Consider the following 27,377-nt stretch of genomic DNA (forward strand, 5'->3'; position numbering starts at 1 on the left):
GGTGGAGGGTTGTAATTATATAACCACTTGGGCAAGGCATGTTTCAGTTAAACAGTAATCCTTTTATTCAAATCCCTACACTGTTACCTGTTTCACAGGGTCATCTTTGCAAAATATGGTTAGTCAGTCGTGTTTGTTATTTTTTACATTTTAATTGAATACCCTGGGCAACAAAAGGAATTCTTTTTTCCCACGTTTTCTTTAACTTGCTTTCTCTGTTTGTTTGTTTTTCCAATCAAACCTTGCGATCGAAATTTCTGGCACTTCCCAGTTAGCTAGCGCGCTGAAATTTTCAGGGAAGCTTTCTTTTGGATGACCATAGAATATTCAATTGTTGTTATTACTAAATTGATCAATGGAAACATTTTATTGAGCATTTTAGACCGCTATATAATCTATATATATATAATTCTCCTCTGCGAGCCATTAGAAAAAAAACGAGCGACGCGTAGCTCGCCTCTCTCTTGCCGCGTGCAGTGAAGCGAACGATCCCACGTCGTGACAGGCTTAGGGGCAGATAATTTAGTTTGAACCGACTTTAAACTTACAGGAGGTAACTATTACCACTGGTGGCCAGTTTGGGGGAGACGATATGGTCGAGTGGTTGGGCACACGATTGCTATCCCACTCGACACGGGTTCAAATCTATGTGTTCTAGTCAGTAACCAGCCCTCGTCCTAACCGCTATCAACTAACCTCTGACAATCATTCACTTGCGATTGAGACCGAAGAAGAAAGGGTCTCTCGTTTTTTACGAGTTGTCTTTTTACGAGTTGTCTTCGTTTACCCAAAAAAAGTGAAAAGATAAAATCGATAGCAAGATTTCAATGCAAACAAACAGACAAAGACTAAAAAGTAGAAAATAATAATCATTAAAAAAGTTTTAAAAAACCCACGTTTTCTGATTGAACTAAAAAGTAGAAAATAAATACTATACATCACAATAATGCAAGCGATCACTCTACTATAAGCGATGAAAAACTTGGGGCGCCGTGATTTTCTTACAGTTTCTAATACTGTTGACTCTCTACAAGCTCCCTAATAAAAGTCAATAGTATTATCTAATCAATAGTAATATAACTTTTACTTCGGCACCCCACGTTTTTCATTGCTTATAGTAGAGTGATCGCTTGCATTATTGTGATGTATAGTATTTATTTTCTACTTTTTAGTTCAATCAGAAAACGTGGGTTTTTTTAAACTTTTTTAATGATTATTATTATCTAATACAAATTGTTTCTCCCATCTCTATTCCTTAGCATTCTTTACTTTGCTTGTATTTAGTTTGAATTAGTTAATTTTTTAATTCATTGTTTGACAAACTAAATAAATTCTTCAAACACCTTAAGCAAGTTTTTGTAATGAAGATAGTTGCATACATACCATCAATTTAATAATATGGTCACACATTTCTAACTAGTATAGTATTACAAATTTTATAACAATAAAGCTATCTCCAAAGTAATATTTATTTCTATAAATCATACAATGTAATATAAATACATATTTATTGAATAATTTTATGTTTTTATAATTATAGTTACAGACTGGTTTGTTTTATGTATGTAATTTAAAGCACAATTTAAACAATCTTTTATATACATGTCAATTTTTCACAAAATTTGACACATCATTTGAGGAAATTCAACAAAGTCAACAAATGCTATGCAGTTAAATCACTCAAATTGTGAACATAAAATAAGACACAAATGTTTAAAATGAAAACTTAATGGTTATAATATGATCACAATCAGTTATTCATGGATTCATCATGTTATCACACAAATTTTTGATGGCCATTTTTAAGGCATGAGGAGATAAATCCCTTCAAAGAAACAATTTTATTTAAAGACATTCTGCAATCTCAGTTGTTTTTTTTACATTCATATTTTATTAAGGCTATAATTTATATTCACTTTCAAGAGTTGAATAGATAATAAGTCACATAAATTTGTATTACATTTACACACATTGTCTTAGATTTCCACATTCAAGATCTAATAATAATGTATGTATATATATATATATATATATATATATATATATATATATATATATATATATATATATATGTATATATATATATCAGTATATTTCAGTCTAAATCCACACAAAAATGGAATGTAGTATGAAAGTATCACACAATATATAGAGATACAGAGATGTTAATTTCAAAATATACAGTAAATTTGTAGTTATGATATGACATACCATAAACCTAATGAGAAAGCTTAATAATTTTTTCTCTCTCTCATATATATATATTATATATACTCTATTTAGTAAAGCTGGTTGGCTCTGGCAGAAGGAGGCTCAGTCAACTTGATTTTAGAGCCACCTTATTTTTTATATTATCTAGACTGGAAGTATAACTAGGAGATAATCGGTTCTCCTTTGTGTAAGGAAATAAAGTGCTTTGACATACAAATATTTTGTTTCAAAAATAGTTGACTTCTCATTGAATGAGAAATATTCTATCATTTCAGCAAGAGCAGGTTAAAAAATATAATTTAAAATTTCCATGTAGTGGTAATTAAAAACTGCTGGACTCAGTAAGACAAGGTGTCTACAGCCACCTTTCATAAAACTCTAAAATAAACAAAATTATGCTCATCCTCTACCAAACCAAGTCAGGCTTACTTTAAAAATTAAACAACTAGTGTCCTAATTTAAGAGCAAAAAATTGTCAAGTTATAGCCAGATAGTTTTCTTCAAATGCGCCAAACTTTCTTCCCTGTCATGCATAAGTGGTACTTTTATGTTAAGTAGACTCACAAAATAATTGAAATATGTCATTGTCTATATATTTCATAACATCACTTTAAGTTATGTAATTAGAATTTCTTGTTTGGTTTATAATTTAATAACTGACCTATTCTCCATAATTATTATTACAGCAAAACAAGAGAGAAAAATGCAAGATCTTTAAAAGAGTAGTTGTTAAATCTGTCCATATATCACACTTGTCTCTACTGCATTATAAATAGGAATGGTATGAACATGTAACAACCTGCTGTAAATGAACTACAGTTAATAGTAATCTCGTTTAATTTTAAAAGAAGCAATAATCTCCTTTTGAAATATTATTGTAGCCATGCCTTATACATGATTTCATAGCTATGTGTCGATATAAACTAAAGAAATAACCACAAGCTGACAATAACAGTTTGTAATAATATAAGCTGTTGCAAAATTAACATAGGGTATCCTTGCAAGCTTATCTTTTGAATATTTTAAAAATTCAAACACATCTTTAAAATTTGCATTTTATGAAATTTTATACCCTGCGATTGTAATAGATTCCCACAATACTAAAAAATGATTAAATATTGGAACATGGTGCAAATAGAGAAAATTGTTATATTTATAAAGAAATTGTTCAATATAAATGCATAGTGTGTTTGCAATCAGATTGTTATGACAGATTGGAGATTTGTACTATTAAACCCAATGAAAAGTTAAAAGCTAAATTAGATTTGAATATATATAAACTAAAATTCTAAAACAATTTTTGTCCACAAATAATTTCATATGAATGTTACATGGACCAATAGAAAATGCATGGAGCTGTTGGCATAAAATGTTATTGTTTTTGAAAGTTATATCAATTAACACAAACTTAACTGAAATCAAAACTAATCTTGTTTAATGTAAAAAACTTAATATACAATATTCTTTTCTAGAATATAAATAAAGAAAATGCAACACAATGAAAATAATATAATAGAAAGAATATTGCATTTAATTTTAAACCAAGTAAGAAAGTAATTTCACAATTTACCAACTGATCTTGTAGGAATCATTCAATATAAAAATGATTTCCAGACTCATTAAAATTTTAGTCACATTTTAAAAAAAAATAACAGAAAAAAAAAGCCTGTTTTTAAAAACTTGAACAGTGAGGTAATATGATTGTTACTAAATTTAACCATTTCAATACAATGACACATTTTTCAGTTAAGATAATTTTTATTAGTTATAAAAAAGAAAGCAACTATATACAGCATGAGAAATATTTGAATCAATGTCCTCTGAAATGATTACTTGACGGCTTTGTTGAACTTCAAGTCAAGCTCTATAAAGCAACATAAACTCATATTTGCTTAAATTTATCACAATTGAAATTTACCAATAAAGATTAAATTATTTAATACATTTTGTTTTAACAAATAGTTAAAACATTTATATACTTTTAAAACTTTTCGATGAGGTTTAATAATCAATAATAAGTATCAATATTTTCTCAAATTCATAAATGAGAATAGGTCCTTAAATTAAAATGGATTAATGATCTCATAATTTTAAAAAAAAAGATTATTTGACTGTTGTACCTATGTCACTTTTCAATATAAAAAAATTAAATTTTAGATATACAAAAAGCAAAATATACCCTTATAACTCCTAATTACCTTACATCTTACCAAAACAATACTTAAAAGAATTCAGTTAATTGACAAAACCAACTATTTTTAAATTAACTAGCATTTTTTCAAGGACCATTTTTAAGTCTTAATCTTGTCAGTTCAAAAAGACATTTGCTTGTTTATATTATTTTTTAAACATAGAAGATAATATGCTGTAATTCAGTACAGCAGAATATAAAAACAAATGTGCAGAAAGCCAAGTGAAATCTAATAGTGCACTCTGCCTACTTGGCCAGGCAGAATAACATATCCATTATTATTTAAAACTACTACAGTTAATTAAACAAAATAACTGAAAAATTGCTATTAAAAAAACCAGAGCTTGTTTAACATAATGTTTTAAAATATCTAACTGTTTAAATATATGATGGTTTACTGAACACTTATTTCAAGATTATTTATTTAATTGCAGAATTACACCAAATACATAATAACCTAAATATTTAAAGGAAATTGTTGGTAAAGCTACATATTTAAATGTGGTTTTCATACATATAATAATTTAAATAATATTTTTAAAAATTTTAATAATTGAATACATTCAATAAGTATTAATTTTACTAACGTTAACCAATAAAATTTGACATTTTAACCTATGAACAATTCTAAACAACTTTTTGGGAAATGGGAAAAATTGTATGCAAGTTTTAATTTTTATGAAATAATTGGCTTATCTCGTTTCTATTACAAGCTTAAACAAATGAAATTGAAGTACTTAAAATAGTGAATTTATCTTCTTTCACAGATTCCTGTTAGAGCCAATGAATCCTAGCTTTTTTTTTTTGAAAATACTTTATCTGTGAAGATTTGAAGAAATTGTACATGCTTCTCACAACAGTTTTATATTGATCTAAAACAAAGTTCAAACATCAAAATTAATGCATCTAAAGATCAGTAAAGTCAAGAAAAAAAAAAACTTTTCTCAAAAAGTCAAAAGTATTAAGATTAAAATTTTGTTAACTTTTAATTAATTCATTAAAAAAAGTTAAAAATACAGCACCTCAAGTAAATACTTTCCATTAAAAAAGCTTTCATTAAAAATAAATTCACCTTTTAATTTTTTCCATGGCTCGTTTGGCATCAACTTCTCGAGACTGTAGCAGCATTTGTGATGATGATGGTGTTACCAGGAGTCTAGTAAATATTCCAGAGACTAAATCATCAGTAAGACCTGGACAGGACCGTTCAGCAAGGTCAAAAGCATTCTGCAACTCCCTGATAACTTCCAATAAAGGCAGCGGTCTTCCAATTCTTCGAAATTCATTGTTGTATTCTTCTTGTAACTTATACAACAATAAAAACACAAGAAGTCAATGTAATATACAGAAGCTTCTCATATAAACAATGTATTATGTAAACTCTTTTAACAATAAACCTTAGGTAAAGAATAACAATGCTTAAATTAAGAAATTTAAAACTAACCTGTGTTAAAATTGGCTGAACTGCAGTTGTTAGACTAAGTGAGGGTTGAACTCTGGAAGGCTGTAGATAAAAAAGAACATGTTTTTTTAAATTTATTTATGCAAGGGTTTTAAAAACTGTAATATTTAAAACAGTGGAAGATTTTTCTTTTGCTTTACGGTAATAATGTAATTAGGCCACAAGTAAATATTCTGAAATATATTTTTCATCCATGACTAATTCCTTTATTTAAAATTGTATTTATTGTTTTTAGAGTTTACTTTTATTTTTACATAATTTTAATAAATTACTAAATAGCAACAATTACTGTCTTTATTTAAAAAAGATCCAAATAAAAATCTTTAATCTTATTAAGAATTAGCAAAACAGTGGTACAAAAGAAATATATTTAATGTGTTAGGTAATCTAACGCCTCTGCTCAAGTTTATAAACAGGGTATTTTTTTTTTATTTATAAAATTTCAAATAGAAAATGGAAGAGAACAGTGTACATAATTTTATTTGTCAAGTGTCCATAGTTTTTGTTTTTAAAAAGCCTTGTATATTTAAAAAATATAATAGTAGTTAATACATAATTCTTTCAAAGCTGATTGCTTTATGTCAACATCCCTCATAATTAAAATATTTGCTATTTGCATGATCAACTTGACTATTTCTTTATAAAAAGTACTCACACCATTATTATCTGCACCTAATTACCATCCACCAAAGTTAAACAATAACATACAACCAGAGTCAACTCCAGCTTCCCCTTTAGTTATCTCCCAGTAATTTTATACAGTTGTCTTTATATTAAATTGTATGGATGTACAGAATATCTTATTAGATTGAAAATAAGATTTTATTCTTTCATTGCAATTGCACTAAGCTGCAAAGCTTAAAAAAATGATTCTTTATTAGAAACACGTCAATAACGAGTCACAAGATTTGACCACAAACTTCTCACACAGGCCTCGATAAACCTTAGCGAATGCTTGTAAAAAAGTGAGTTAGTTGGTTATTTAAGGTAAGAATGGTAAGCAGGAACATATTTTAATCACATATGTGTTGCTATTTAAAAATACATTTTAAAATATTATTTTAATATTGATTAAAACAAAGCACATTACATCCTTTATATGCCTAATATTAGGTTTTGTAAACATTTCAGAGAATATAGTATACTTTTACATCAATTTTATAAACTTATAAAGTAGAGCAGAATAAACCAATCTTACACACTAGCAATACTGTTGAATACTGTGATTAATTAAATTAAATAGTAAAGCAAATTGATTAGGCCTATTCTAAAGTTTTAAAAATAGCAATTAAAAATTACTTAATTTAAAATAGTGTTTAGATTAGCAGGAGTAAGAATTAGTAACCATATTAGAAATAGCTTGGGTAGGGAAAAGTAAAAACAAGTTATAAATGTATGAAATCAGTTTCTATAACATGTACATTTTACCTGAATGCAAATGTGTACATGTACATACATGATACACACAATACAAACTTGTAGTATAATTCAGACTTTTAATAAGGCATTTTCCCCCCAAGATTAATTGAAGAAATAATTTACTGCTTCAGGTAGTTTCAACAATTAATTCAGCAGTACTAAGCAGTTTTTATATTTTATGTAGGCAAACATTTATTTGTACTAGATACAGGTTCTCAATAATTAGCTGTAGCCATACATGGGTTACGCTCCTTTGCAGAAATGTTACTTTGGGATAATGTAAAGGCACTATAGAAATATGATGCACAGCTAATCAATAAGTACCAGTATTTAGTCTGAAAACTTAAAATTTGAATCTAGCACTACAAAAGCCATAAATATTGTTCATACTCTCTAATAACTAGTTTATTCCAATAAATTTATCTAATAGTAAGAGCAATCAAAAGATCTAGGATTTTCTTTCAGGAACCATTCTGTTTATTAATAATTTATTATGCACAATTTAAGGCATAAATAAAAACACATGTTGACAGTATATTATGAGTGAAGAGCCATTTTATGAACATCAGCTAAAATGTATTTTGGGAGAATATGTTAGTCACACAGATGGAAGTATTTGCGGTGGAAAAGACAGAATGGAATATTGAACAGCAATATGTGCTCATGATATTTATGTTGTAAGTACTTGGTTTATAAAGTAATTGAAATGGGGTAAAAATTTCTATATTTAAACTTATTTTTCTTTTAATTAATGTAATCAACTTTGACATGTAGGTTAGCCACATATGGCTCTGGAGTAGCTACTTGCTGAATTCTTTAACTTCATTTATTAAAAGCAAGAATCCTTTGGTATTATTTATTCGAGTTAGTTTTAGCAAAATTGTAAGGAAACAAACAAGTTAGAGATTAAAAAATAAAACAGAGCACTATATGTCATTAATCAATTCATTTTATGTTTCTTGTTATCTAGATAAATAATTTCAAATGTATTTCAACTTAGATTAAAAAGCATGCTGTCTTTAATTTTTAACTAGCTGTAGTTACTATCAAATTCTTAAAGTTGAAACTGCTAAATGAAAAAAGGGTGTGTTTGACAATAACATAAAACATACTTTAATTTATTACTGTTGTAAAGCTTATTGAAAGCAGGGCAATGAAATGTAAAAATGAAGACAAAAAAAGACCCATACAGTTAAAGTTCTTAGCTTAATATGCAGGAAGCAATTCTTGCATTACATTGATGTATGCAGAACAACCCTATCAAATGTTAGTTTCAATGATAATTTAAATTATTTTTTAAATGGGTTGTTCTACAATACATGGTTGTTATTAATGATAACCATGCTAATTACTGAATATAAAAACATGCTGTATTTATAGGTTACGAGACTCACAACTGCAGTAGGAAGAACTTGATAACCTCCAAATGGAGGTGTTGTTGGGTTACTTTTCTGCAAATCATGTTTGTAAAGATGTGGGGGTTGCCTATGAGAATCAATCTCAGCGCTGCTACTGCTCTTGTTACTGGTATTTTTGTTGACATAGTTTGGCAAATCATATTGAGATTTTGGCCTTTCATTTAAGGGCTGCGTATAATTAAAGATAATATCAAATCACTAGTCTAAAAACTGGGAACAATCTAATTATGTGCAGTTTGTAAAAATTAAATTGCAGCAAAGCTATTGGAATTTTTTCTTTTCTTTTGACATTCTCAAAAAGTTACTTTTTGTTGATGCTTAACAAAAATGAAAGGAATATAAAACTTACTTGCGTTACATGTGTATACCTAGAACTAGGGGCTAAAGGCACTAAGTTATCTGAACGACTGCGGTTGTGTTTAGGAGCCTGTAAGTGGAGCATTTAAAGGAATAAGCCTTAGTCTTATTAAGTTCAAATGATATAGAATGTTGCCAAAATAGCATTTAAATTGCTGTAAGCGCGGTACAACAGCAATAAATTTGAAAATATTAAAATTTGCACTTCAAAATTGATTATATTTTTACAACTTAACAGTAAACAAACTTTAATTGGGGTCATTTCCTTGTATTAGGAACTTAAGTAAAAATAAACCAGGAGTGATCTCCCCTAGCCCTAAACTTTCTCGAATATTCTTATATGACACTATGGGAGATGGCACATCACAATATAGGCATGATTTTAAATCCATTTTTAATTACTTAAACTTTTAAAATAGAATAGAATCTCGTAGAAAAAGAATTGCACACCAAGTGAATGCCAGATAAAATGTGTATAATAGTGCGGAATATTATTTGTGCTTTAGAAATTCACATGCGTTTCTTGAGAAATCGGAAATAGCCTAAATTACTACTTCCGGTCAACAGAAGTTACTCAAAATTTGATAGAAGGCAGAGAATTAGATCTTTTACTTATATATTTAATTTCATTTATCTATCTGAAATAGTACTCAAGTTAAAGGCTTTTGAAAAATTGAAAGTAGAAAAAGTTCCTCTTCCAGTTATCGGAAATCGCTGAAAAGTTGATATGGATCTACAAATTAGATATAATACTTATATATGAAATTTCATCAACCTAGCTGTAACGATACTCTAGTTATCGTGTTTACAGGCACACACACACACACGGACAAGATTGCAAAACTATGTTTTTCCGACCCAGGGAGGTGTAAAACGTCGAGATTTGCAAAGATCTCGTGTTGTTGTTTTTTTTGCACGATTACAATACTTTCTCTATACTTTGTATACGATTAAGTAAAAAATACACCATAAGGATGACATATGTCTCAAATATAAGTGTTAGAATTTAGGAATTAATATTCATCATGTGAATGGACACAATATTTTAAAAACCTGCCAAAACTAATATTACTACATTTAAACAGACAAAACATTTTAAAAGCCTATCAGAATTTCAAAACCAGTGTTACAGCAGGTGAAAAAACTTACTCTGCTGGCTTTATGATGGCCGGAGTGAAGATTACCAAAATCATAAGTAATTATGTACATGCACAGGTAAGAACTATATACTTTACAAGTGCTGTATAGAAATGTACCTCATTTCAAGATGCATATATACTACACTTTAAATGTTAGATCAGGCATTTTCCATACCAAATTTTTTATTCCAGACCTAATATCATTATTTAACATTTATTTTTAAAAACAATGCAAAACTTTTACTCTTACTTTATTAATACAGACTAAAGTATTTATGTACATTTATTTGAGTTGATGTTTGATTAAAGAAAGAAAAACTAATAAATGTTTGAAGGCAATGTTTTTCTATTAAAACTGATAAGGTTTTAGCCACATAGATAAGTTCAACTAAAAGAACTTGGCAAAAGCACTTGTCATGTGACTTGGCACTGTATTTTCTTTTTGCTCATTATGTGTGTGACACAAATCAGAAAGGCCATCATATCAATTTTTATAAATCAGGAGTATCCCAATCACTGCATTGTGTACTGGGACATACTGAATAAATAGTAGTCTCATAAAAATGCAGACAACTGCCAAAATTTGTTGATTTTACTATCTCTGAATATCTAGGTAAAATTGAAACACAATCCTAGCTTTATCCTCTTTCACAATGAAACAGTAATATAAAATATATGGTAAATAACAATAGATAAAACTAGTGTTATACAGGAGTGATTACATCACTTTATAGCAATATAAAATGAAAAGTGTTGAATGCTGATATGTTAACCCTTTGAGCCCGCCAGGCCGGTAAACCGGCTTCAACATTAGGCATATATGTCCGAAAAGCCGGTTTTCCGGCCCGATGATCTAGCGTCATATTCCTAGCGGCCGATATACCGTCTAATTAAATATAATTAGCGGAAGACTGACTAAAACTGCGCAAATGTCTTTTTAGTGCGTGATTATGATTCTATAAATAGATTTTAGGAAAAGTGTAAGTGTTTACATTTCGTAGCAATGCCGCCGAAACGCAAAGTTGAGCCACGGCTATCGACTTCAGTGCAAAAGATGAAGCAAAAGACCGAAATATCAACAAAAGAAGTAGAATGACTGCATCTACGGCAATACAACTACTTATTGATTCTGACGAAGAAGATAATATTCCTGGTCTATATTATGATGATAGTGACGTTGAATTTGAGACTGAACTCAGTGACATTGAAATTGACAGTGACAATGAAACTGTTCAAGTACGTTATGATGCACGTGGTGCCAAGGACAAAGACTTGCTGAAACGAAAAAAAAAAGCAACTGTTTACTGGTGCAAAACATGCTAAGTTTTTCTTTGCATTGGGTCCGGCAGTGATAACTGTTTTGAAAGTTATCACACAAAAGTGGACTTCTGGCGATGAACTAGTATGGCCAGGTATCAATAATAACAAAACAATTACTAAATGTAAATTTGTTTCTTCTATGTTCTATCAAAACAATAATTATGTGTTCGATTTATATACATTGTTCTGTTCATACATTGCAAACAAATAAAGAATTTCAGAATCTTTCTGCTTTGGGGTTTGATCCTGAATCTGGATATCAAATTTGATCTGATTATCTCAAACGGTTCAAAAGTTATAGGCAAAGTTAGAAGCAGATAAGTGAAAATCGGTTTGGCCCTGGGAGCTCAGGAAATGGGAGAAACTAGGCCAGGGAGGCCAGGGCTCAAAGGGTTAAACATGAAAATAAAAAGATTTAAAAAGATAAAAAAAATTTTTAGAAAACAACTATTTTCTTACTAAATTACTTTGAAATTATGTTTTACAATAATTATCTTATCAGTTGTTTTGGGATTTGGTTAATGTTGTATTAAGGTCTGTACACTGTGTGTTGAAATCAACTCAATTTATGTAACAATGGTGGACCATTTTAAATACCACCATTAGCTTCAACATATGTTAATGTCTTATTATAGATTGAAATAGTGTTAAATTCCAAAAATTACTTCATATCACATGGATTATCAGATGTTCTAACAAAAATCTGCCAATAATCTATGAGATTAACCGGTTATGTAATCAAAGGACACCTTTTAAAATACCATCATTGGATTCAGCATACAAAAATCTATAAAATATCTTAATATTACATCAATTGATAGTCTTCTTGCTTATATACCACTTTTAGTGAAAAATTGTTAAAAATTTGGTCCATATCCTGTAAGTATTTTTCCTCTTAATTAAAGGGTCTATCCCGGTTGTCTGAAAAAACTGCTATTTTTTAATTACTAAAAATTCATAACTTTTTTGTTTATGGTCAAATTTTAAAAATTCAAACTGATTTATAATCAGATTGACAGCCTCTATCCAAATATGTAACTATTATATTGTTATACTAAAATTAAATTTTTGCATTGGCTTAGCTGAAATTATTTGGACAAGGACTAATTTCCTGAATAATGCTTTCTGTTTTAAGATTTTAATGTATGTGGATATTTTAAAATATAGGGGTCTTTGACAAATGCACTGTTATTTTGCTTGGGGAGTAAAAACATTAAAGCCTGGACAGTTAACTGTTAAAAGAAGAAATAAATTAAAACATCTTCAATACTTTTAATATATCCCTCTTTACATCTGTTCCAATAAATGACACCATAATTGTAAAAGAAGATTATATCTTTAATACCCAATTAACAATGCTTTTAAGCATTGTTATTCATTAAAAAAGCAGAAATAATAAGTGCATAAACTGATAAACACTTCTATACACATCTAGATTAAAAAAATATAAAAATTTTAAAAATTATACATAATTTGTAAAAATTCATATGTATTGAGTCGTACATAAGGCTGACTTTAGTGTAGTCCAGCATTTTTAATGCTGATTTCGATAAATGCTAATTTCTAATATAAATGTGTGCACATTGGAATAAATTTATTACTTGAAAAAAGCAAGGTGCAATATGCTTGTATCACCATGGCTATTCACACAACTTATCAACTGATATTTTTTTTTTAAACATATTGAAGTAGCTATTTAAAATATTAAGAGCGAGTCATGAACTTGAGATATGCATGGGGAAAAATTCAAGATCATGCAATTTAATTAATTAGTCTCATATGTAGCAGACCTGAGTTTCATACATACATCCCATATAGCCTAAAAATATATTTAAAACAAAAATATTTTAAACTAGGTAATTGTAATTTTTAAAAACATGTCACTAAGGATCGGTAAATTACTAACACTATTATGCAAAAGTCAATATGAGTTAAGCCAAGCTAATTTAAATTTTTATGTTATGGCTGAAAAACAAAATATCACTACTGATGAATTAATACTCACAATTTCATTACTAGAGCTTCCGTGAACATCTTGATTTTTAGCTGGGTCTGAATCACTTCGTCCATGATGAACTGGCTGTTTAAAATAAGATAAAAACAACTTTAAGATTAGGTATAAGACTTATCAAAACAATTTAGTATATATTTTGGTTGCCCAGTAAGGTGTATGGTTACAACCTAAGTCTCACATTCGGTTCCATGGATTTAAGTCCATAGAATGTGCATATCCACCCAATGCTGAAGTGTACCTGACTAGTCTAGGAGAGTAAAAGTGGCTGAGCATAGTGTTGACAATTTCATTTCATAGTATCTTTCATATGCTAAGGTTAGAGAAACCAATGAACTCTACTTCCTCTTTCTGATAGTGATCTGAAAGGGTATTTACTGTTTTTTTAAACCTTAAAATAATTGGGAAGCCCTAAGAAAAAAATCACTTAAAGAATGTAAGAAATTTTATATTAATATTAAATTGGTTGATTTTGTAATTAATATTTTAAAATAATAAATGAATATTAACTTTTTAACATTGATTACATTAGGTTTTAGGAATTAAAATAATAAGGAAAATCAAGCAGACCATATAAAACACAGGAATGGCTAAGTTTTTGAAAAAAAGCACACACAAGCATTACTGATAAGATTACTTTTAGAAATATTGTTTAGTAAGTTTTACAACAAAAACTTTCATACAGAAATTTGAAATGCATGCATTTGATACCATCATAAAAATAGAACCAGTCTATTTCAGGATGTCAGAAGAACAAGTTTTCAAATGGGTGCCATGGTAAATATGTCCACCAAAAAAACAGATACAAGGTCTTGTTTTCATTTATTTACAAAGTTTCTTAGCAATTTCAATGATACAAACTGAAGTTTATTTTTCCAATTCTACAACTAATTATAAAAATGGGTACGTTATATCTGTTGTGCACTTGACAAAGCTCTTGGTATATCATCATTAAAAAAAATGAAAGAATTAAGAAAAATTCATACTAATAATAATCTTTCTTCTACATATTTAAACATATGGAAATCTAAAAGACAAAGCATGTTGTGAGAGATGGTCCAACTCAAACAGAAACAGCAGGAGACAAACATAATATAACAAAGGAACAGTGGTTTTACAAAGTCTATCGTTTGATAACAAAGGCCTAATTTTAAAAAGCTAGCATTTACGTTGATAATAGAACTTGGTATAGACGTTTTTAACTGATCAAGCCTTTGTAAATGATAATGCAGATTAAAATTACAGATGACTCTCTTGAATATTTCCAATTTAAAATTTTTAATAAAATTTTGTGTGTTCAGAGATTGTGGTCTAGATTTTAGATAATATGGTTAATCTTTCAATTTTGCAACTGCCTTTAATCTACTAAGTTTCATCCACCACTTTTCTGTCCATTTTTATTGGACAGATCTGTTGTTAAGGGCCAAGATTTTTTTTCTACTTCTTGCTTATTTGTCTGAATGTTGGCTGAAAACATATGTTGAAACAATCCCTACTAAAAATTTGAGATAGCTAAGAAAATTTTTAAAATGGCACACAAATTAAGTTATTGGTTGAGCTTCTGCAAATATACCCCTAAATTATTTTCATAGAAAGTTGGGATAGCATTAACTATTAACTCATGAGGTATCCCTTGATCTAGTAAATATAATATTTCAACTTTTTCACAATTAGACTAATTTACAGGTGACACAACAGGGAGTGCATTTGAAAGTTTGTGTGCCTCACATAATTAAGATATCTGGGAAAAAATTGTCAAAAAAGCCACTGCTGCAACTAATTTGAAACTTACAGCCTTTGCTATAGCAGGAGTTAAGTTGTTAGTCAGATCCTGTTGGGCAGGTGGTGCTTCTGTAGCGGGTGTAACGATAGGTACAACAGGTGCAGGAGGAGCCTGATTCTTAGGACTAAGAGTCGGCTTTCTGGGTGAATTCTAAAATAAAGTGTCATGGACATCATTTAAAAACATAACTTTCACTTTTAATATTGTTGTCTACTTGAACTACAGTACACAAGACTAAGTGAAAATATTTTGTGTCAGAGATAAACACTAATTAGTGATGATTTTATTTGAAAATTAGTGATGGTTACAAATTGTACATTTGATAAAACAGTTACCATTCTATTTATACTACTTTGGAACAGGTTTCATGTTAGGCAAGTGCAGAACACACATGATTGAAGCTATTATATTTTATTAAGAAAACATGCTGCTATTTTCAATTTCTTATGGATTCTTAAGGCAAGTTAAGCTTAAATAAATTCTTGGTGCAAATTCTGAAACTATAAAGAATTAACTTGGACACAGAGATTATTAGCACATTGAATATTCAGATATTGTTGCTTTCATTTTTTGCTCTCAAGCAGAGGACTAAACAAAATATTTAGCTATTCCAAGAGTTAAAAACTCACTTAAAATCTTTTTAATATGTAAAACTGCAAATATCAAAAGCAGTGTAATTTTTTGCCACATAGGATGCTCACAATATATAAATATAAGTAGGTAAATACAGGAGCGTCTCCTGAATATTAATGCATTAAACAAACAAGGTGTTGACATTAAAATTCAGCCCCTAACTTAACATTTGTGTGTGTAAAAATATTCCAAATTTATAAATACATGCACATTCAGTAGAACCCTGATAATCAGACTAGCACATGCTGCTTGATTTCTGCTAATGCTTTAAAAATATTCAAGAGAAAATTCTCCCAAATATATTATTTGCTAGGCTAGTAACAACAAATAAGGCATAACTAAATTAAAAAACAAGATATTTTGATTAGTCTTACAAAAATTTAGACCCAAGCTATCTATATATATAAAAAGCAAAAAAAAAAGTTCGACATAGTTCATCTGAGTGCCATGAAACTTGGGGGGGGGGGGGGGGGGGGTGTGGCCCCCTGCAGTGTGCGATTTGGGGCATTATGGTCGTTCAATAAATTGAATCAGGCAAGTCTGCCGGCGCCCCTAAAGTTGCTGAACCAGTTGTTGAGCTAACCACACCTGCAGCAGCATCTGCCTCCAGATCCCTTTTTAGTTCAGTGGATATTGTTGACATAGCATCTATAAGAGCTATTATTCAGCTCAATGCTATTCGACCTCTGAAAAATTTTCATGCCAGAATGTAACGATGGACATTTTACTGTGTCCTGCGATGGCAACAAATACAAAAGTGCTGGAATTGCTCTGTTCTTGATTGTGTCATGCAACAAATGCAGTTACATCATTTCAAAAATGTGACACTATATGAAATTAACAGAAGAGCAGTGGTTTCATCACTGGCTACTGGAATGTCGAGTGATGAATTGTTGACCAGGTGTCTGCAGTTACATCATTTCAAAAATGTGACACTATATGAAATTAACAGAAGAGCAGTGGTTTCATCACTGGCTACTGGAATGTCGAGTGATGAATTGTTGACCAGGTGTCTACAAGGAAAACACAACGTCAACTAAAGTATCCACTCGTTGATATGGTCCAGGTGTCCCAAACACATTTTTGTGCAAAGGCAAAGTGTTGAAACAGCTGTAGTTATAGGGGTTGGAGAATTTCATATGGGGTCTAGGGCTTCTAGGGAGTTTATGTTAGGCTTGGGGTTATCGGTGGGCAAGGAAACTGAAAAATTTGGAAAACGTCTGGACATTAGAATTTATAAAACGGATAGTGCCATTAGATTTGGGGTGAAGAGGAGGAGGGAAATAGTTAGAGATGCAGAAATAAGGGAATCTGATTGGCTAGTACAGTTAAAGGGGGGTCCACAGTATTTAGCAGGGTGTTCTAATGATTTTTTTTTTTTTAATTCTGTTTTTTTTTGTCAAAAAAGTTTTAGAAATATTTTTTACAAATGTTCTTTTACTTTTATTTATGCATATTTGATTTATTTTTAATCATATGTTGTATGTTTCCATAAAACAATTAATGATGTTATCATCTGTAAGCTTTTAGCTGCTGTTTAAGTCGGGTTTTTTTTTTCGTTTTTCTCCATTTCATGGTTTTTGTTATTTTTTAAAACATCATGGTCAATAAAATAACAAGTATTGGTGATAATGAAATTTGGTATACTTGTTTTTAGTAACCTCTTTTTTAAAATGACAATTTTTATATTAGATACTATGCATAAGTTACTTTTATTGTACTTGTAGTGACAAAATCCGACAAATTTCCCTGAATTTGGGAGTACGAGTCATGTTAATGTGGATAACTAGTTTATTTTTGAAGATACATTGACAAAAAATTGTCATAGTGTTTATTATATCATTGAACTTAATAACTAGTTTTTTTGTTTTTTATTTTTATGTGAATAGGTAAAATTGTAACTAAATTACACCTTTTCCTCAATAAAAGTAAAAAAAAAAATTGTAAACTAATTTATATTTTTTGTCTTTTAATTGTCATACTGTTAGTGTACATTTACTATTTGTGGATGAAATTCAACAATCTAAAAAAAGGGTCTCCTGGTATTGGTATCACCTTAACCCCATGGCAACGTGGGGGGACGGGCATGCTAGTTTGAAATGAAAATTCAAATGGATTTAATTATAACTCATTCCAAGGTGCTATAACTGGGAATAAATGTTTTTCTTTCTTTCTAGATATTAAATAATTCAGAGCACTTACATATTTTTAAAAATATTCTCACACAATAGGCTTATGCTTATAGGTTTAGACTAAAGTATGAATAATCGTTATCAACAAAGCCAAGTTTTTACATACTTCATAAATATATTAAGATTTTGAAATCTGTTTAAAATAACAAGGAAAAACACAAATCCACATATAATAATTTGCAAAAATACAATACCACATGAGTATTTAAATGAGTCTCCTTGTAAGTTTTACATTTAGTATTCGCACAAGACCCCCCTTCCCCACTTCTGAGACAAAACTGATTATTTTAAATTTTATTTTAATTGAGCCACTTAAAGTGATCAGAATGTTTTATAGTTAACCATGCAAGTGGCTAAAGAATTAATAGAGTCAAGAATTCAATTTATGACAATGATCAACAGTTATAGAAATGATCAAATAAACACATAAAGAAATTTTAAAGTCAAAATCTTACTTCATTATTTTGTAATCCATTTAGTTTGTGTTCTTTAATTGTCATAATCCACTGGTCTTTAAGTTCCTCTTCATCACTGTTATCTCCCGATCTAAAACAAGCAAATTTATAACTATTCCATTTTTAAAACTTTCATATTTAAGCTAAAGTGAAAAATTTCAAGAAGTTTAGAAAGTAAGTAAGTAAACAGAAATATATAGGTAAACAGAAATAGGACTTGAATTATAGATACATTTACAGAATGTAAGTTTTTTGTATGGTGCAGTGAAAATAATCATTTTAAAAATTTCATATTAATTTAAAATGTAATTCCAAATAATAATAATTCAAAATGACAATCATATTTTTAAAATTTTATTCAATTTTATTTTTAAACTTAGTTGCGGTAGCTATTAAATTTGTATTCTGCAATTTACAAATTTTATTTTTTACATACACAAGTTATAATGTTTACTACAGCCTACCCATCACTGTCACTATCACTGTCAGGCCCTTTCTCAGCTTTCCATCTTTTATAGCGATCAATTAATTCTGTAAGGTATGCAGTCTTCTTAGCACGACGGATAAATGGATGACGCAATAACTCTTTCGCTACTGGTCTCTAGTAAAATAAAACATTTTTTAAAGTACTCAAATTTAATTTATATTTTACCATTTTAAGCATAAATAGTAACATAACTAAGTAATTAAAATAAGCACATTTATTTACATTGTTAGGGTCTTTATTTAAACAAAGCTCCACAAATTCTTTAAATGCTCTGGAATAGTTCCCAGTCAACTGAGGAGGATTATTCTTAGGAATCAAAAAAAGCACTCTCATGGGATGAAGTTCCGAGTTGGGAGGTTCACCCTTTGCCAATTCAATGGCTGTAATTCCTAAACTCCATATATCAGCCTAGAATTAAAAATATAACTTAGTTTATTCATTTATATTTATGTACAGGCATGTTTAGTTGAGTGTATGTTTATATTGTATAATTGAATTGATATATAGGTAAATAATTAAAATTTCTTAAAACCTTTGTGTCATAAGCAGACTGCTTAATAACTTCAGGTGCCATCCAAAATGGAGTTCCCACAAAAGTTTGTTTTTTGTTTGTTGTATTGGTAAGTTGACCAGCAACACCAAAGTCAGCAAGTTTAACATCACCTTGCTCGGACAGTAACACATTCGCAGCTTAAAAAGAAAAATTTTAAAATGAAAAATATATTTCATAACATTAACATGTAAAACAAAATTAATGAAAATTTCAGAAGTCTTAGCATGAGCAAAAAAAGCATCAACATAACTTACTATGTAAGTTTATGTTTGGAAGACAACAGACATTTTATAGAAATAGAATTTGTTGCTTTTTAGGGAATGACAAATGAGCATGTCGGCAGAATATTTTAATTATGATTATTTTCTTTGATTTCTTTGAACGGAATTCTGATTTAAATACTGATGATAGATAAATATAGATACAAATTTAAAACTTATGCTAGCACTGATTTTAAGAGGTATAAACCAATCTAAACAGTGAGATACTTTGTGATAGCCAATGAACTTCCATATAAAGCAGCAAGTAATTAAAATCCTCAATGAGTATTATTCTGAAACGTATAAAAGGTACTTGTGTATATTTAGTTTGCAAAAAAACTTTTAAAAATAGTTTGCATTGCATTGGGTCAGTAGACCATATAGCATTCACACTTCATGTTTAGATCAACATAAGACTTTAATTTGCCAGTTCTGTATCCATGGAATATAGATATTATTTTATAAAAAACCCATGGTTTTACTTTTTGATTAATGTATATTGTAGTTCTTAAATTTTTAAATGTAATGATGAAATTTTAAACCATCTATGCAAAACCTGTATTTTTTTTAAGTTGCTGGAGGGTTGAAGATTTCACCACCAGTATTCACTTTCACTTTCTCATATAAGAAGTATTGTAATCAAGCAAAAAAAAAAAAAAAAAAATCACATCCAATTTTTCAGTTTTACACCTCAGTACTTCATCATATACGGAATATGGGACTTATAATCAGGCAAAAATTCTAAATACAGGTTTATCAAAATTTCTGTGTTTTACGTGTTAATCACAGCTCACCTGACAGGTGGGGATGAGGATGGTGGCTAAGCTGCGTGGTGTTTTCTATGGTCTCCATGAAGAGAATTATATATATATAGATAGATTAGTGTCTTATATGGGTGTCTGAGGGATGAATATTTTTGTGACCACTTCTGGAGACGGTTGTTTAACCTCTTAGCATATGCGCATAGGTACGGTACATTTATCCTACTGCTGCTGGTGGTTGTGTATTGGATACATCCAGACGGTTGTATCGGTACCAATGGTCACGTTGTCAAGTTGAAATTTATGACGTCACTCTCTTGACTCACATACATCGTAAATTTTATGACCTAGTGAATTCAGCCTACTTAAATTGATTATTAGTACTAAATAAGTGGTCCATTTTTATTTTTAAAAATACTATTGTCGCGTTTTCGCTACATCAGGCAACAGGAAATAAAATTGTACATGGGTGCCTAGCAGGTAAAGCAAAATAAGAAGCCTCACCAAGCTGTCATTTCTTCAATTATGATTATAAATAAATAAAGGATTTACAAATTGTCTTTGCCTATAATATATAAGTACATTTTAGAATGTTACGGTCCATGAAGTAGAGTTCACCTGTTTCACTGACCTTGGTATATGGAGAGAGAGCGATGCTGGAATAATGCTGGGTACAATATAACGAATTTAACTTTGAAATAGCATTGTAAAATATTAGGAGAACATAAAAATAAATAGACAACAGGATGTGGGGTGGTGGCCCACTATCCTGGATACCACCGAAGAAAGGTCTTCACAGTGACCTTGACAATAATAACACTGAGTGTAGACCTACACCTTGTAATACATACAGGTTGAATACTGACAAAAATATCCATTGCTGTGCTATTGAATACCCACGTGTTATTGAGTATCCACATCTTCCCAACATCAATGACACTGAGCATCCACAGATTCAGTACTAAGTACTCACAGAAGTGACACTGAGTACCCACTGCTAAGAGTGAGTACACACAGCAATGTTATCCATTGCCAACGTTGCCAGCAATGAGTACCCACAGCAGTGACACCAAGAGCCGACTGCAGTAACACTTGAGTACCCACAGCTTCAACAGTGAGTACTGAGTACCCACAGCTTCAACACTCAGTACAAATGGCTTCAACACTCAGTACCCACTGTTTTAGCACTGAGAACCCTTTAGCAGTGGCAATATGTAGTTACAGCCATGTCATAGGTAATCCATAGCAGTCTCATTCGAGTAAAACAGCAGTAGCAACAACAGCAGTAGCACCAAAATCAGAAACATTGGGTATTATCAACAATAGCAGTGAGTACTCACACCAGAGACACTGAGTACCAACAGCATTGACACTAAGAACCCACAGCAGCTGCATTGAGCATGGAAGAATATGCAACAGCTGAACACTATCATTATTTGACAGTATTTGTTCATGTGCTTTGTGTGTATAGCAAATATAGGTCAAATGAGAAATATGTCTTTATTAGTTGACCTTGAATTAAAGTTCACGAAAAGGGCGTAACCAGGGACAACTAAGGCAATACACATTTAAGGAAGTGTAGTAGAACCATGACAGCAAGGCTTCAAAATACCCATTTATAAAAGTGAGCAGGTGCAGAAGTTATGTGACTCTATGCCTCAGCTACTAAACTATAGTTTTCATGAATTTTACAAGTGAGTCTACATCTCCTTGCATGTCCATATGTTTAGTTTGTAATATTCTATTGTTTGTACGTGGATATTTAGAGAAACATGTATCAGTGTCAGTAAAAATAGTAAAATGGCCCAGACAATTTTTTTTAAATTACTGTTTGGTCCATTGTGCCCGATGTCACTAATTTGCGACATACCATAATTAGCATAAAAAATAAGTCAAAATTAAAAAACAATATACCTCAAATTCAGCGTCAGTATAATGAGAGAAAATCAGCACAAATTTTTTTTGTACTTGCTTGGAACACGATTCAGGCATTAAGGAGCTAAGTTATGTGTTAAGAAGTCGAAGAAAATTTTTAAATTAGTATAGAACAAGCTATAATGATCACTATATAAAACAAACCTTTAATATCTCTGTGAAGTTTCCTTTCAGAATGCAAGTAATCCAATCCTTTTAATATTTCTCTAAGAATTATAGCAATATCATTTTCAGTGAAGGTTCCTGCCTTCATCAAATCCAAAGCCGAGCCTCCTCCTAAATACTCCATAATTATCCACAATTTTGAACCCTGTAAGATATAAAGCAATTTTTAAAAATTTGTATACATGGATGCAAAAGCATTTTTGAGCATTGGTTTGTGAAAATAAGCAAACAATTTTTAAACTTTAAAGAGGAACAACAAATTAGAGAAAAGTATTTTATTAGGAAAAGCAGTTCTGAAATTACTTTAAGATATGATCCATAGTATTTGGTCACATATGGACTATCACACTGTGACAAAACCATTATTTCCTGTTGAATGTCTTCAATTTCATCCTCAGCTTCTTCTAAGTCTATTATTTTAATAGCTAGAACTTCTTTAGTTTCTGTATCTATTCCTTTGAATACTTCACCAAAAGACCCTTTTCCAATTTTTTCAAGTTTAGTAAATCTAATTTCTGGATCAATACTTAGTCTTCCCTGAAATTAAAAAATTAATAAAACAATATAATTTTGAAAATCAAATCTGTGAAATCAAATTGTCTAATTGTATTTATATTTAAAGCATAACTTTGTCAAAAACAGGATGGTATCATAATAAAATTCATTAATAACTCAATAATAAATTAATAACTACACATTCTACCTAACTTAAAAAAATTTCAGTCAGAACAAGTTACATTCAATTTGCATGAAACATGATAATCTATTTTTATGGTAAACATAATGTTACAGGTTTTTACTGTGTGAATCTGAATATATGAGCTACAAATAATAAACAATTGGTATAAAAACAGCTTTTTAGCTTATTAATGTAATGTCATTAAATAAGTAAAATATAAAATAACACATTGTTCATACATACATGAACATCTCTGTTTGTACTGCGCATTCCAGGTTGATGTTTTACTCTAAGATCCTCTGGCCCATGGTTTACCATAATCTAATTTTAAAATAGAGCATCAAAATATATTTTCTCAGAGAATACTTCCACAATTTTTGATTATGCAAGGTAATATGGATGGAGCAAGCACACTTTTCAAGAGCTTAACTTAAATAATTATACACAGTTGCACATTGAGTAAGACAAATTCATTTGTATATTGCTTAATTTATAATTATAAAGACATATACTAAATTCAATACCTGCTGCCCAGCCATCATTTCTTAAATTTTTTTGCTTTGAACTTCTTGATAGATTCAGGATTTTTCAAACTACTTACTGATCATGAGCTGGAAAAAAGAATATACATTTTGAAATAGGCATAAAAGTCTGTTAATCATACTTAAAAAATTTAAAATATGCGATAAAATTATAGAACTAGTTTCACTAGTTTATATAATTTTGTATCGAATATAAGACGTTGAAAAGTTGTTAAGAATGACTATTAGCAGAATTTATTCAAATATTTTCAAAAAGTCTTTGACTATTTCTAGCTTTAAAGTAACCAGAAGTAATTTTTTTACTTGTTACACAAATGTTATAAAATATTGAATTTTGGTTGAAAAATATGTCTTCTGACAATAAAAATTTTAAACCATTTGGAACCAACTTTTCAAGTCTATTGTATGAAAATACTAAAAATGTCAGTTGAAATAAGTTTATTAACAAAGGTAGCTAAATTATAGGTCGCCTTGCAAAATTTTTAAGTTAAATTATTTCTCTACTTAACCTATTCCATTGCAAAGTAATATCTAAAAGTTAATTTTACATCTTTAGTATAATTAGTGACAAAAACGGTCATCATCATTCATCATTTTTCCTTTGTAGCCACACGGTAACTTATTCAATTTCATTGAGGTAAATCATTTTTTAAATGTGTTAACAGCAGCTGGTGATTTATTATTATAAAAACTAAGTTGTTGTGAAATATGCTTATTTAAATCAGAGTGTAAATTATTAAAAATCAATGCTAATTTATTAATATCAATGTCCAATAATGCCACAATACAATAAAGGAATGTTAATAAAAAAAAAACTCTATTTTTGGAAATGCCTGTAAGTCTAACACTGGTGTAACCAAAACTTCATATTTTCTATATTAGTAATTATTAGGCCTAACTGTTGAATCTTTAGATGATGATTACAACTGAAATGGGAGGTCGGCATGGTCGGGTTGGTTAAGCTCGTGATTGCTGAACCGAAATTCCTGAGCCACTAATCTAGGATAGACAACTCCAAAATCAAACAACTTCTGCCTAGTAGTAGTTTGTTCTTGGTTGGAAAAAAGCTATGGAAGCAAAGGCAAAAAGAAAAACAGGCTGAAATCTGGTTCAACTGCCTGTATGGCACACAAAATGTACATGTAATAATTAATCGTGTTGGAGGGAATCATTAGAACAAAGAAGAAGAAGAAAGTACTAATTGAACTAACAGGGAGTAAGAATCTGAAGGGGATTTTCTCAAATTCCAAGTTAATAGTTAAAACTAACACTGGCTGGGCACAAGCCTATTCTTAGCCAATTGGAAATATGGGTTGGTCTTAATATTAAATAATAATATGCATATGGCCTAACTAAATTAGAATTTAGAACCAAATCTTTTATTATTTTGCTCAGTAATTTGTTAGGCCTACTATATAATGAGTAATATATGTTTTGATAGTGGTCAAACAATGATTATGCTATGTTCTTTCACTTTAACTAAAATTATTTTCTATAGGGGCCTACGCATAACTAAGTAAGTAGTTTCTCAGAGTTTCTGTTTAGACCTAGCAATCCTGGGCAGATGAAGTACAGTTCATTTGTCTCTTGACGGACTTGACGACCTTGGCATATATATCATATGCATTAAAAGGAAAGAGTGATCTGACTGGTCAGCACTATGTCCAGCCGACTTTACTTTCCGCAATGAGTTTACTCAGAGGCATCCTAAATTCTACAGTCACAAGTCTGTACCAAGATCCAAAGTTGAGACTTTCAGGCTAGCAGCCAAACACTCTTATCTAGTCATTCAACCATACTACACAGTTTAGTAACTAGATTTATAAATATATCTAAGCTGTACTAAACTAAAACTATAAAAAAAAGTTTGGAATAGATTGCTGTGCAAAGCTTTCAAGTTTTGTGAGTCTCAGTTTCAATATTTCTTAATCACTATTAATAGTATTTAGATCTAGATCTAGTAGGCCCTATTCTTTTTTACACTCCGCAGCACCTAGATCTAGGCTAGTCTACCTAGACTTAGACTTTCTAAGTCTTAAGATCTAGCCTAATTAATGTAGATCTAGGATATAGATCTAGGAAAAGAAAGACAGTGTACTGTGTACCTGTCCTATGATGTAGGATCTAGAATCTAGAATAGATCTAGATCTAGATTAGATCTAGAATATGGATCTAGATCAAGACTAGTGACTAGAATAGATTCTTACTAGAATCTAGATTTCTAAATCTCAGATTTTAATAGAATTGTCCTCCAGTTACACTGTTACACCCTACCCACAATCATTGGACCCTCCTGAGTCCTGAGCCTTAAAACTTAAAATCATAAAATGTTGACTATTGTTGAATTGTTGACTAACACTACACTACTAAAGTTACTAAACTAGAGATCTAGAGTCGATGTCTAGGCTATGTCTATGCACGGACCAAGATCAACAGTTTTTAAAATTCCTAGATTCTAGAATCTAGATTTACTCTAGATCTAGATTCTAGATCTAGATTCTAAATCTGCCTTTTCCCCTTTTCATCTTGATCCACTCTGACTCTTTCCGTCTTTCATCTCTCTCAGTCTCAGTCATAGAAATTTATGAAATTAAGTTAACACAAAAAGAATAGGCCTAACTTAATAACTGCATGATATCAGAATCTTACTTTTTTAATAAGCTTAATATGAGTTTGTTAAATCTTTATAAGAGGTTTGTAAATCAACTGTGAATCATATTATTATAGTCTATTATTGTTGTTCATTCAGATCATCGACGTCAACGAATAGCTTCCGCCATTTTGCTCCTTGGGTGTGACATTTTCCACACTATGTATCCGATTTTTCAATGTAGTTCCAACATTTTGCTCAAAAAATAAACCTTATTTAGATGTACTTAAAAGTATGAAAACTTGACAACATACTTATGTAACAAATAGGTACTTGTAATGAACAGAACACATAAATTAAACTTGATAGAATTGTGCTCAATAATATATCTAAGTATATTGCCAAGCCAAGTTAACCTTTGACATTTTAATTTTAGACCAAATTATTTGTCCATTAGGCCTAGAAAATATGTCTCTAGTCTAGATCTAGAATCTATATCCTATAGATTACAGATCTAGATCTACACCACACTTTTAAATAACTTGTGTAATAAATATAATTTGCATCGAATATTAGAATTTGCATGAGCCAAAGGAATAAAGTGCCTACTAGATCTAGATCTAAGTGATAAATATACATTTTTATAGACAGTACCAGTGGTTCTTAACCTAAGTTCGATCCAACCCTAGAGTCCGTCTCAGGAATTCGACGGAGGTCAAAAAACACATCTGACGCATAAGATTCACAATTGGATTCAGAGTTTCTTCCAGTATCTCTTGGGGGGGGGGGGGGGCGACTCCCCCCCCCCCCCCGA

At 30.2% G+C, this 27,377-nt stretch overlaps 1 protein-coding gene across 4 annotated transcripts; it reads right to left on the reverse strand.

Annotated features, from left to right (window-relative positions):
- Positions 1–1,460: 1,460 nt before the first annotated feature.
- On the reverse strand, positions 1,461–26,991 carry LOC131944064 (serine/threonine-protein kinase 26). 4 transcript variants are annotated; one of them, XM_059304545.1, is made up of 16 exons: positions 26,878–26,991; positions 23,956–24,042; positions 23,675–23,752; positions 23,056–23,289; positions 22,732–22,897; positions 19,611–19,768; positions 19,301–19,486; positions 19,056–19,192; positions 18,592–18,682; positions 15,321–15,461; positions 13,523–13,597; positions 9,051–9,128; positions 8,678–8,869; positions 5,847–5,906; positions 5,475–5,707; positions 1,461–5,274 (listed from the first exon to the last, which is right to left on the reverse strand). In XM_059304545.1, exons 2-16 carry the CDS (start codon positions 23,971–23,973, stop codon positions 5,265–5,267), a joined length of 1,857 nt encoding a protein of 618 aa, XP_059160528.1. In that variant the 5' UTR covers positions 23,974–24,042; positions 26,878–26,991; the 3' UTR covers positions 1,461–5,264. The 4 variants fall into 4 exon arrangements, with proteins under 4 accessions (XP_059160528.1, XP_059160538.1, XP_059160517.1 ...); XM_059304555.1 differs by lacking the exon at positions 26,878–26,991 and adding an exon at positions 26,623–26,851 and having other exon boundaries at positions 1,461–5,221; XM_059304534.1 differs by lacking the exon at positions 26,878–26,991 and adding an exon at positions 26,623–26,849.
- Positions 26,992–27,377: the final 386 nt, after the last annotated feature.

This window comes from Physella acuta, unplaced genomic scaffold (genome assembly GCF_028476545.2).
Source record: "Physella acuta isolate Inbredline_101_S28 unplaced genomic scaffold, ASM2847654v3 ptg000041l, whole genome shotgun sequence".
Taxonomy (NCBI): Eukaryota; Metazoa; Mollusca; class Gastropoda; family Physidae; genus Physella; species Physella acuta.

Excerpts from the sequence above, each read along its gene's own strand:
- LOC131944064 (XM_059304545.1), bottom strand. Across the intron at positions 13,598-15,320 it reads CTCCTGCTATAGCAAAGGCT|CCAGTTCATCATGGACGAAG; the intron begins GTAAGTTTCAAA and ends TATTTTAAACAG. Across the intron at positions 5,708-5,846 it reads TTCAGCCAATTTTAACACAG|TTACAAGAAGAATACAACAA; the intron begins GTTAGTTTTAAA and ends TTGTTGTATAAG.